Source organism: Cyprinus carpio, chromosome A7 (assembly GCF_018340385.1).
Source record: "Cyprinus carpio isolate SPL01 chromosome A7, ASM1834038v1, whole genome shotgun sequence".
NCBI classification, from domain to species: domain Eukaryota; kingdom Metazoa; phylum Chordata; class Actinopteri; order Cypriniformes; family Cyprinidae; genus Cyprinus; species Cyprinus carpio.
In genome coordinates, this window is record NC_056578.1 from 39326379 (window position 1) to 39339940 (window position 13562).

A 13562-nucleotide genomic window follows, 5' to 3' on the forward strand; every position below is an offset into this window, starting at 1 on the left:
TTTCGCATCTGTTCGCCCGACTGACACTTCGCTCCCATGGACAATCTCTTTTGTCTGCTACTTCCCGGCGTTCGAGCGACCCTCGATGGAAAGCTTGACCTCCTGAGGGATAAACGACAGCCGAGAGGAGCCAGAGGTGGCAGCTGATGCTAAACTCCCTCCCTCCTCGTTCTTGATGCTGTATCTTTGGAAGCCAGGGGCAGACCAGCGCCTCTGGGACGCCGCTACGGAGGAGGCTCCCGCTGCGGCTCCCGGTGGAGCATGACCCTCAGTGTGCAAATAGTAGTTGCTCTGGCTCCGAGTGTGCTCTGCTGAAGTCCTGTTCGGTCTTGGGGGTACGTCGGTGTGTCGCAAACCCCCGACCTGCATGGGCTCTTCCTTGTCCCGGTCCCTCTCTCGGTGGATGCGCTCAGATTTTAATTGGCTTTGTGGCCGAGGAGTGTGTTGGGGCGCAGGGGGGCCCATGGGCTGAGGTGGGGCTCCTGACGTGGAGTTGACTTTGGTTGGAGTCCGGGCCTGCACTTGCTGCGGCGGTTTCTGCTGCGACGCAGCTTGCTGCTGCAGTGTCACGGATACACAGACATCGCCCACTTGCAGGTGGTGGCAAGTGAGACCGTACAGTTGGGCAGTCCGCTCAGGGCTACAGGACGACCAGCCCTGTCCGAAAACGAAAAAGGGGTGTTCGGGGGGAACATCTATAGTCACTTTGCTCTGCTGCTCCCCTACATTGAAATACAGCGCCACTAGACCGGGTCGCTGTTGACTAGCACGGATGTCCACCACCATGCTTGAGTCGATCTTCAGCCCACCACTTACTTCTGCACTTCGCACAAAGTCCTGAGTCTGCAGATCTTCTACGCGCTTGAGCTCTCCGGTTGCCAACTGTATGATGGCGCCCTTCATGAAGTGCGACGGGCCGGAGGGTGCTAGCGAAGGAGTCTGTGGGAAAGTACCAGGAGCTGGAAGATGCTGGGACGGCTGCTGCCCCTGTTGGGGAGGCAGGTCCACCACTGACCTCTCTGGGAGACACGCTGCTGCATCCATGGCTTTTGTATATGTAGCGGTAGCCACATCGTTGGATTGGAAATGCTGCTGCTGCTGCTGCTGCGGCTGTTGGTGGTGATGGTAGTCCAGAGGAACGAGAACAGGCTGCCCATTGGCCAAGACAACAGCATGTCCTTGTTGAATGAACTGCTGTGGATGTGCTCTAGATTCAGCAGGATTTGATGCATAAAGTGTTCTGACTTCGCCCTGAATCTCTCGACCCCTCCTCTGAGAGCTTTGAGACAGGTTCAGAGGGACATGTGCTGCTTCCTTGCGACTCGTGCCATGGACAGGAGAGGCAAGTCGTCCGACCACCTGCTGTACCTGAAATGGAATCAAATTTAAAGTGTCATTTTATTTTAGAATGTACGTTTGGATGGAAGTTGCTTTTTAGAAAGCACCACAAACTGGAAAGTGACTAATTAAAGAGGAGACTGGCCCCAGAACAGATTTTGCTATAAACCAAAAAACAATCTCTGTTGTTTCTAAGTAGCAGCAGCCTGAGTTACTCAATCCTTAATACACCCAAAGAACAGCTAATAAAGGAAGGAAGTGGTGTAACTGGTGCTGACTCATAGGAATTGCCTCAAAAAAGGCCAAACTCTAGTAGCAGTAGTAGTAGTGTAATAGTGATGAAGCAGGAGACATTTACGTCTTCTATGGAGATCCAGATAAAAAAAAAAAAAAAAAAAAAAAGTAATATTACATCAAGTTACATGGAAAAGTCTGACATCGTAAAGCTACTGAGAAAGTAGGTGTACTCCTAGTTAAGTTTACTGATTGGACGCATGTATGACATTTGCCCGGATGCAACTTATTGGCAACTGTAATTCTCCCTTGCCTTGCCATAAAAATTTGTAACTGCTTGTTATGCAAAATAAATAATACTACAAAAAAAACGCTAAAGGTAAACATTTTCACTACTGTACATTTAAGCGACAATAGTCCTGTGTGTGGAAAATTAAATCAACATGAAATCATAACATCATCCCATTTACTTAAAGCACTTTCCTGGTGATATTGTAAAAACTTGCCCTTCCTCTGAAATTACTTCCCCTTTCCAAATAGTTTTTTAGGCATTGTTCTAGCAAACTATCCGCTTCTCACCTCAAGATCAGTGTCTGGTGTGCTCCTCTGTCCTGGTGACATTCTGCCCTCCGGCCTGCGGCTTTTAAAGCTCTTGTCTTGCTGGGGCTCGGGTGCAGATGCCTGCAGCAGTTGTGCACTTCTGGTCGAATAAACTGCATCTTGATGGCTCTCCCTGCCTCCGTGCTCTCTGTCCCCGCCATTCACCTCCCTCTCCTGCTCCATGGAGCTGCTGTGCAGATCTCTTTGCAGTTGGACGCCCCTGACGGCAGGGTGGAAGTACACGGCTCTTGGGCTGAGCTCCCCAGCAGGCAGCATCCCTATAGTCCCAAGCTGCGCTTGTGTTGCTGTTTGATTAGAAGGGAGCACCAGAGGAACTCCCATTTTGGTGTACGCGTGGGTCGAGACCTGCTGCTGCGAAGAGCCAACTCCTTCCTGAATGACTGATGGATACGGAACCAGGTGGGAAACGGAGTGTGGCTGGGAAATAGTGGACTGAGGTGGCATCAAAGGGCTGGGAACGAATCCTGGAGGCATGGGGTAGGGAACCGCAGTCGGGTACGGAGAGCTAACAAACTGCATAGGGGCATAGCCGAGCGGAGGGTAGGGAACGCTCGCGTGCTGGAGGGAGGGAACGGTGTAGGCAGGAGAAATGTGGCTGAGAACGGGGTGCAGACTGGTGGTTGAGTAGGTGCCAGCGGGCAGAGCTACTTTATAAAGCATGCTAAACTGATCCACAGGAAGTCCAACAAGACCCTCGCCACCATCCACCCCATAATGCACGCTCGGCTGGGCTCGCACCCACTCGCCACTACCTTCTCCGCTCGCTCCAGAGCTTTGTGAAGACGGGGCGTCCTCTCCTCCTGCACTCCCAATGCTGCCGCTGCCTCCCACTCCGCCGCTGACGCTACTGCTGCTATTGTTGTTGGTAGAGGTGTTGTTGTTGTTAACAGGCAGGTCCCGCTTCTTGGGAGGGAGGCACTCCTGGTTGCGCTCGTGGACTGGCTTCATGGTGATCCGGGATGAGAACGGGCGCTGTTACTGAACAGAGGATGGGACAAAGCCTGGCAACCGCGGAAATAGCACCACTGGAATCAGCTCTGAAACCCTCCCGCTGGCCTCTTCCATCACCTTACCTAAATGCATAAAGAAATCATGTATAAACTAAATATTTTTAAACCATTGGTGTATAGGCTAGTGCTCAACATGTTGGCAAGGCCAATAAAACAGCTGGTTTTGAGGTTGTCAGATTGGTTACTTTCAAACTCTGCAAACAGCCTTGTCACATTATATTGCACTTTTTCTATACATTTAAACATTTTTGGTCAATTTTGAGTAAATATTGTTTTACCACATTAATATTAATTGGTGGCAATATTAAAATAGGTGGCATATTTTGCAGCAATGTGCAAAAGGACTATGAATTGAGTAAATACAGCGTAATTTAGTTTGCATTTCATAGTTTTAAAATAAAAGTCTTACAATTTTCAACCAGATTTGTTTTGCAATGTCGGTAGTATCTGTGAATAATGAACACTAATCTTTCTCCATGTTTCCATGCACCCAGATTTCGCCGTTTATTAGAGTTCGGTTCAATTCAGATTATCTGGACAATTATAACCCAATTTTGCAATTTATTTTGCAAATTAAAAAGAAACATTACAAATTAAAATAAATTTTAAAAAAACGTAGAAAATTAGAAATGCTGCCTTGACAGCTAAAATACATAAGTTTACATGAAGCACTAAAATTACTAAACCTGAAAAAAAATACAGTAAAATAGCAATATTTAAAACGCACACAAACACAAATTAACAAAAATTGCACATAACAGCGAAAGTCTAATGAGTGACACGTTGAAAATCCAACATCACAACATTACAAAGCTGGTTAAAAATGGTCAAACTTGTCCTTTCAAAGAAAACATTTTTTTACTGAGGTATGACTGTGTGTCATTTATACTACTGAGCAAAATGTGGAAGTCTTTGAGTAATGTTAACCACAGATCTTTTTTTCTCGTAAATCAAAAGCCACCCATTGGAAACTACCCAGGAAATCCACAAATGTGCCTTCCAGTTTGGCCTAAATACACCAGCCCATATCAATACTAGAAAATAAGATAAATAAACTACATGACAAACATCATTAAACTTTAAAAATGCAGTTAAATCGGAATTTTGTAAACTTCTAATTTCAGATAATCATACAAAATTTTAGATTTACACCATATTTTACTTTATCACTAATTTTATGCCCCGAGCAAATCAACTATAATCTAACCTTTTAAGATTTTAAATTGTATTATATAAAATAATACTATTTAATCTTGTGTCTGAGATAAAAACCAAGCGCAGCAACAGTTATTACAGTAAATACAGTTATACCTAAAAGATAAGGCACTCAAAATACATTACTTCCAGGCAAACTGTACTGTGCCCACGATGCTTCTGTGATTCATACACGATAGATTCAATAAAGAGAAAGAAAATGCTCATGCAAGTGCAGAAACAGACGAAAAGCGCGAGGCATTTCTGTCCAAAAAGACACTAGCTCTGATGTACTGTGGTCCATGTGCTTGCCAGATCACAAAATAACCAAAATTGAGAGCCACAATGCCCTGTATATATATATTAAAAACAGCAAGTTTGTCATTTTTGTGCGTTATTTAAATTTTGGTATATTCCACCCTAAGCATATCTAAACTTTGGTATATTTCAATCTAAGAATATCTATAATTTGGTATATTTCAATCTAAACATATCTAAAATTTTGTATATTTCAATCTAAGCTTATCTAAAAATTTTATATATTTAAATCTAAACATCTAAAATTGGTATATTTCTATCTAAGCACAAATTTTTGTATATTTCAATCTATAATTTGGCATATTCCAATCCAAGCATGTCTAAATTTGGCATATTTCAATCCAAGCATATCTAAATTTGGCATATTTCTATCCAAGCATATCTAAATTTGGCATATTTCTATCCAAGCATGTCTAAATTTGGCATATTTCAATCCAAGCATGTCTAAATTTGGCATATTTCAATCCAAGCATGTCTAAATTTGGCATATTTCTATCCAAGCATATCTAAATTTGGCATATTTCAATCCAAGCATGTCTAAATTTGGCATATTTCAATCCAAGCATGTCTTAAATTTGGCATATTTCTATCCAAGCATATCTAAATTTGGCATATTTCAATCCAAGCATGTCTAAATTTGGCATATTTCTATCCAAGCATGTCTAAATTTGGCATATTTCAATCTAAGCATGTCTAAATTTGGTATATTTCAATTTAAGCACGTCTAGTTACGAGTTTAGTGAACAACACACGACAGAATTTGTTTTGATATGATTAGACAAAATATAAGCTTATCTTAAAATTATATATATATATATATATATATATATATATATATATATAAAAATCTAAGAATATCTAAAATTTGGTATATATTTTAAGCTAAGCTTATCTAAAATTGTGGTATTTCAATCTAAGCATATCTAGTCACGAGGTCAGTGCACAACACGCGACAGAATTTGTTTTGATTTGATTAGACAAAATACACCCCCATAAAAGGTCTTAAAATCGTTTCGTGGTAAAAGCATATTTCTGATACTACATGCCAGGGGGATAAAAATGTATTCCCAGCTTCTACATATGCTTTCCCCCTTTTTTAATACCCAGTTTCAGAAATCAAGCAGAAGGCAGAGAATAACACGCAAAAATGAAAAGTTTCTACGAAACGGAAACTTCGCCCTCGCCTTGACACTATTAAACTGAAACAGAAAAGCGAAAGCCATCAAAGAGCACCGATGAAACACATTTGTAAGAACAGTAGAGCAGGTTTCTGTGTTTCAGGAGTCAGAGAGTAATACATCGCGCTGAAGTGAATCGTGGCACTAGAGACACAGCAGAGATGTTTTCATCAAGACCCCAGCGCTAGCCTGCAGACATCAAAGCCTGAAAGCTCACCAGCCACAGACTTCACACGGGAAACACAAACACAAGAGCGTTTAGTGCGTTTGTTTCAGTCAGTAAAACCTCATTTTGTCAGTCAGAGCGTGCGAAACTAAAGCAGGAGTAAACGAGGGGCTGGGGTTTCCAGCGGAGCGCCGCTAGCGGGCTAATCACTCTCACACAGACTCCAACAGACGCTTCTCCAGCCGCCCCGCGACGGAAACACTCACCTCCGCATGGCATCGTGTAGACGACGTGCTAAAACACAGACTCTCGGTGGAGCTCGCGCTATAAATCAGTGGTTGATCGCGGGCTGGTGAAATCTGCCCATTCCGGAGGCCAGCAGACTGAAGCCCAGCGGCGCGCGCGGATGACGTCACGACCCGCGCCTCGCTCACTCCAGCACAAACATCTCGTTTTAGGGACGGGTTGTGTTTTACTAGGTTTCATTAAATATATTTTATGTACGATATGTCATATAATATAAATTAATTTATTAATGCATTATGTTTTATATTTATTTAATATTGAAATCAGTCATATTAGTTATTTTTCTTTTTTCAAAACTCACTGAACAGGAGTTTTTTTTGTTGTTGTTGTTTTTTTGTCGTTTTTACCCTCCCATGTTCTGTATAAAATCGATAGAGGGCAATGTTGAGCTGTCACTATATCCTGGGCCTCGAAGAGACAGACAATTAAAGGGCTTTACTCGCTTTAAGATAAAAATATCCTTACTCTGCACCGAGATGTTCAGACTTAGAGGCTAAACACAACAGATCTGATCATACTAATCATGGTTAAGGGATCAGATCTGTTAAGCAAGGCTTTTAGATGCCACAGGCTCCCAAAGTAGGCCATAAATACTAAAACAGCGTCTATATATTTTTCACCCAGTTTAAGGTGAAAAAACAACTTTTATTATTTATTAATTTATTATATTGTTATACTTTGGTATTCACAATCTATGTATTTATTTAGTTTAATCTTATTTATAAAAAATATTTGTTTTTACATTTTTTTCTCTAACTCCAAGCCTGACTCTGATTAGAAAACCCTGATGTTGGATAACAACAATCAAACTTCCTCAAAAATTGTAGCCAATTTTTAATAGAATATAATTAGTGCTGTCAAGCGATTAATCGCGATTAATCTCATCCAAAATATAAGTTTTTGTTTACATACTATATGCGTGTGTACTGTGTATATTTATTATGTATATAACTGAGCGTCACCACTGATAAGCTACTACTAAATATATTGTAGAAACTTAATTTTCTGTAAAGTTGCTTTGCAACGATTTGTATCGTGAAAAGCACTATACAAACAAACTTGAATTAAATTGAATATAAATACACACACATGCAGTATATATTTTGAATGTATTTAAAAGTATATATTTATATTCACATAATTTATATAATATATAAATATATTTAAAATATAAACACAACATATTTTTCTTAAATATATACATGCATGTGTTTGTATTTAAATACACGTAATAAATATACACTGTACACACTCATATTTTATGTAAACACAAACTTTTATTTTGGATGCGATTAATCGTTTGACAGCACTGAGTATAATATAATATAATATAATATAATATAATATAATATAATATGACATAATATAATATGATATAATATAATATAACATAATATAATATAACATAACATAATATAACATAATGTAATATAATATAACATAACATAATATAATATAATATAATATAACATAATATAATATAATATAATATAATATAATATAATATAACATAACATAACATAACATAATATAACATATTATAATATAACATAATATAATACTTGATGCATCACCGCCACCTATTGTGCTGTGTATTGAAAGGGGTTTTATATTATATTATATTATATTATATTATATTATATTATATTATATTATATTATATTATATTATATTATTGAATATATAAATATAATATATTTATAAAATATATAATATAATATAATATAATATAATATTATTATATAATTTAATATATAAAATATATAAATGTTCTATATTTATATAATATATAAATATATTATAATACAATATAAAACCTGTTCATACTACAGCACAATAGGTGGCGGTGATGCATTACTCAAGTTTGCAAGCAGCCAAAGAAGAAGAAGAAGAAGAAGAAGAAGACAGAGACAGAGACAGAGACCCGTGGTTCCAATCAAACGCGTGTTGCTCGTGGATTATACCATAACTCTTATATAAAACAAGGCATTTTGGATCTGTCATATTTCATCAGTAGTCCGAGGATGTCATAATAAGTCTCGTCATTCTCGTTGTGAAGGTGCTTCTTAGAGTGAGCAGGTCTGAGTCATGCTGCTGGATGTGATGCAGGCTGGAGGAGGATTCATACTCCTGGAAGGTAACATCATCTCGTGAGTGTCACCTGTCCCTTCCCTTCCCACAGCGCTGAGTGTGCTCGTGATGTGTTTCAGATAGCGTGCAGTGCTCCGCGCGAGGACTCCTCAGGTGTTTCATTCATGCAGCGCTGAAGAGGCAAGAACCGTCTGCGTCTGTTGCGTTTTACATGACTTCCGTGCTGTGGTTAGACTTCGTGTGATGTTTAATGTGTGTCTTAATCTCTGAAAGGGGCGAGGACGTCCATGTGCTGGGGTTTGAGAGTCCTGAAACACAAGTGTGTGCTGGTTTGGACAGCAGCAGCGTGCAGAGGTGAGTTCATTATGAATGCTCACAACATCAGAGGATGCACTTCATAATTCAAAATCATTAAATGTTATAATGCACTAGTTTTGCATTGGACATCAGGTGATATAACACCACACCAAAACAGTTCACCATGCAGAAGAGTACTTTTTTTAATGCAAAGTAATAACATTAATTTTGATAAGAGCAGAAGTATTATATTTTATTCAAATTAGCTGTAATATCACGTGACTGAAGAATGTTTGACAGTATGCACAACAAGCAAAATATTACTAGTTACTTGTTATTATTTGCATTTACCCTTATTTTTCATTAGTGTTTAATAACATAACCTTTGTAAGTGCATAAACAACAGCAAAAGTATTTTATTTTATTAATATTAGCAGTTGTATCAAGTGACAGATTATTTTGTGACCAAATACGCACAGCATTTGATATAATACAAATGTTGATAAATCTGTTTGTTTTGCTAAATTGCTACCAAGACTAAGTACGATATTGTTATTCATTTTTATTATTTGCATTTACGATTGGTAAGTGTACAATCAGCAGCAGCGGTATTATGTTGCATTAATATTAGCCATAGGATCACGTGACAGAAGAATACCTGCCAAAATATTAAGTTTATTAATTTGTTTCACATTTTATTATTTGCATTTACCTTTTTTCCTGCTTTTTTACTTAACATACATCTATGCATTTTAGTGCACAAACACCAGCAAAAGTATTATTTTATTAATTAATAACCCTAACTGTGTACAGTATTGTTAGTTACTTTTTATTATTTGCAATGACCTTTATTTTCCCTGTTGTTTGTTCACATGATTTTTGCCAATTTTGTTATTATAAATGATTAATATTTGATTAATACCAGCCTTAGTATCTTGCTTTTCTTTGGCTTAAACAGAAAAAGTATTATATTTTAGCCGTAGCTTATTAATATTAGTCAAGTGACTGAATAATATAGGCCAAAATATGCACATTTATTTAAGTTTTGCTGCCTTAACTATGTATGCACCCAACTGTGTACAATATATGGTTTGTTACTTAATTATTATTATTTGCATTTACCATTTTTTTTTTCCCGCAGCCTATTCTTGAGAACAGCTGTCTTTGATGCAAGTGTTTTGCAACTGAAATGCTTTTGTCTGATCTGTTTAAAGGCTTCATTTTCATAAGGGCTTCCCCGATCCTCTCGGCTGGACGTGCAGGTCGTCTTTCACGGTCGAGCGCTTCACTTCTCAACACATAACTCAGCTCATCAAAGACACGCAGCATGCCCAAGCATCAGTGCTCGTTGTTGACTCTCTCTCGATGGTTTTGAGACATCATGACCCCGTCGTCTTCTGTCAGACACTTCAAGAGCTCAGGAAAGGTGAAGCATTTTGCTTTTCCCCAGAAACACTTTCACAAAATGCGTTGCATCTATAAACACTGGCTTGATCGTAAGATCTCGGAAAACTAAAGCTCTTGTTTGTTTTTTCCACTGACTACTAGGAGGAGTTATTAAAACTATCATCGGTCTCCTGCATTCAGACTTGCATCAGCAAGGCATTGTGGGTATTGTGTGCCACTTGGCCGATACTGTTATCTCTGTGGCACCTGCAGACAATGAACGCCTTTCTGTGGCAAAGACCACGAGACGCACAAAGTCAGGCAAAGTCATGCAAGAGGTAAGACATGAGGTTTCAGTCTGAACAAACATGAGATTATAAACCGATTATCTGTGAAATCATTTTATAGGAAGAGTATTTCAGTGTGTCCGAGGACGCGGCTCTTTCAGTGCAGGCCAAACCACGTCAGCCTGGACATGTGCAGAGAGAGCGAGACGTGTCTGAGGTGAGCAGAGCCGCCTCAGAGCAGCTTCAGCTGGAGGTTTTGTGTTGTGACTGTTCGTCTCTTATTGTGATCTGATCAGGCTGATCCCACATCAAACCTGACGTTCAATCTGCGTCTGTCTGAGGACGAGAGGAAAGCCAAGGAGAAAGTGGCACTGCCGTTTGTATTTAGCCAACAAAAGTAAGACACCGCAATTCTCGTAAACAGTGATGTTTTAGTATTATTTATATACCATTATATTTTTATTAATATTTAGAATTCTTTTTTTTTGTAATTTTATGTGCTTTGTCTTTTTTTTATTATTAATTTAAGTTTTTTTTTATATATTTGTTTAGTTTTTATTTTAGACCCCAACTGTTGTAAACAGTGTTGTTTTAGTAGTATTTATTTACTCTTATAGTTTTTATTTATATTTTGCTTTTCTATCACTTTTGCTTCTCTTATTTTATTTTCAGTTTTCATTTTCAATTTCCGTTGAAATTTTAGTAATGTTATGTGCTTTTTTTTCTTTTATTAGTTTTTTTTATATTTCACTTTACCTTTTATTTTGTTCTAAACCTCAATTGTTGTAAACAGTAATGTTTTAGTATTATTGAGATGATATTATAGTTTCTATTAATAACTCGAATTTGCTTGTAAACTTTTTTTTTTTTTTTGTTATTTTCAGTTTTCATTTTAGTTAAAATTGTATGTGCTTCTGCCATTTTTTTATTAGCTTTAGTGTTTTATATTTCTGTTTAGCTTTAATTTTATTTCAATTTTAGACCCCAGCTGTTATAAACAGTGTTTAGGATTATTTATTTACTCTTACAGTTTTTATTCATATTTTGCTTCTCTATTATATTTATATCACTTTTTATTTTCAGTTTTCATTTTAAATTTCTGTTGAAATTTTAGTAATGTTATGCTTTTATTTTTTAAATTAATTTTAGTTTTTTTTTTATTTCACTTTACCCTTTATTTTATTTTAAACCTCAGTTGTTGTAAACAATGTTGTTTTAGTATTATTGAGATATTATTATAGTTTCTATTAATAACTCGAATTTGCTTTTAAACTTTTTTTTATTTTCAGTTTTCAGTTTAATTAAAATTTTATGTGCTTTTGCCCTTTTTTTATTAGCTTTAGTGTTTTATATTTCTGTTTAGCTTTAATTTTATTTCAATTTTAGACCCCAGGTGTTATAAACAGTGTTTAGTATTATTAATTTACTCTTATAGTTTTTATTCATATTTTGCTTTTCTATCACATTTATATCACTTTAACTTTCACGTTTTTTTTTTTTCAGTTTTCATTTTAATTTTAGTTCAAGCTTTTGTAATTTTCTATGCTTTTATCTTTTTTTTAGTTATATTTTTTAGTCTTATATATATTTCTATCTAGCTTTAAATTTATTTAAGTTTTAAGAATTTTAGCTCAATTATTTTTTTTTTTTTCAATATCTTTTTTTTCCAGCATTTGATTTCATTTTATGTAACATTTAGATTTAATTTCAGGTAATGCATTTTAATATGTTTAGTTTTAGTCAACAATAGCAACATGCTATTGCAATGCTTATTTTATAGAAAAGATCAGAAGTTATTTTAAAAATAAATACTTTTTTTTTTTTTTTTTTTTGATTTTCACGTCAGAGAAATCGAGTCTTTCATGCTGCAGTCTGTTTTTTTCTTCTTCCCTGCAGAAAGTCCGCTCTTCTGCGGCCGACTCCTGGCTCCGGGAGGATCGTGTACGAGCCTGACGCCAACGACGACTTTGACGAGGAGGATCCAGATGATGATCTCGATGTGTGACTGAAGTCAGCCCACATCATGACCTCAATCTGCGAATGTCATAACCATCTCCATAAATATATTTATTTATGATTCATTATGGCTGTCTGTCATCTATGAACTATTACAAGGCCAGGTTTGAGAATGTTATGACGGATAAGAATCAATGAACCAATGTTCTTAGTAATGTTGTGCAGTTTTTGTATTGGTAGGAAAATTGGTGTATAAAAAAAGCACTCATTTGAAAATATTTTAAGCATAAATGCATGATTATGATTATTATTGACTCACTACCAAGCCAATTTTGTTAGCTCCACAAACCTTATCCCACGTGAGATGCTCCAAACTAAATATATTACAATAAATGATCAATAAAATTTATACTGAAAGTGAAATATACATACAAATCCAAATTCACTGACTTAAAGGGATAGTTCACACATTACTCTCAAGTTGTTCCAAACCTCTATGAGTTTCTTTCTTCTATTGAGCACAAAATAAAGTATTTTGAAGAGTGTTGGCAACCGACGGTAGCCATTGACTTACACAGTATAAGGGAAAAAATACTATGGAAGTCAATGGGTACCATGAACTGTTTGCCAACATCTTCAAAATATATTTGGTGCTGTAAGATATGCTTCTTTGGAACAACGAGTGAATAACTGAAACAGTGTAACATGCAGAAAGGGCTACTGAACGAATCTTTTCGGTGAACGAATTCAGAAGATTTGAGTCGTCGAGATGAATCAAAATCCCATCAACTGATTGCATGTAATCTGGATTACATAATCAGATTTTAAAAATTAAGTAGCCTACTTGAAATTAGATTAACTTGCATTTTACAATGCTCGTAGTAGACTACAGTTACTTTTTATTGATTACATGATTACACATTATTCACACGACAGCGATAAATTATTCATAACTTATTGATTCTCCCCTAATCTTTTAAATGTTCCTTTCTAAAATATACACTCAGAAAGTCTTCCAGTTTTGTGGACAAGTGTTTTCTCAGCATTTCAACATTGCAGCAACTACTGATGAACACATTATTTTGTATTTGAATTATCACTCGGTAGGTTATTTAACGATGCATCACTATACTATACTATACTTTTTCTTTCAAACACATTAGAATGCACAATTTCACGT

General features: G+C 36.8%; 2 protein-coding genes across 2 annotated transcripts; one reads left to right on the top strand and one right to left on the bottom strand.

Moving 5' to 3' along the window:
- Positions 1-6518, bottom strand: LOC109087395 (ataxin-1-like). Its single transcript, XM_019101602.2, has 3 exons — positions 6326-6518; positions 2152-3266; positions 1-1368 (listed from the first exon to the last, which is right to left on the bottom strand). Exons 2-3 carry the CDS (start codon positions 3139-3141, stop codon positions 58-60), a joined length of 2301 nt encoding a protein of 766 aa, XP_018957147.2. The 5' UTR covers positions 3142-3266; positions 6326-6518; the 3' UTR covers positions 1-57.
- A 1723-nt stretch (positions 6519-8241) lies between these two features.
- On the top strand, positions 8242-12507 carry elp5 (elongator acetyltransferase complex subunit 5). The gene is made up of 8 exons (XM_019101606.2): positions 8242-8502; positions 8576-8636; positions 8730-8810; positions 9968-10179; positions 10302-10477; positions 10548-10643; positions 10723-10823; positions 12323-12507. Exons 1-8 carry the CDS (start codon positions 8454-8456, stop codon positions 12429-12431), a joined length of 885 nt encoding a protein of 294 aa, XP_018957151.2. The 5' UTR covers positions 8242-8453; the 3' UTR covers positions 12432-12507.
- Positions 12508-13562: the final 1055 nt, after the last annotated feature.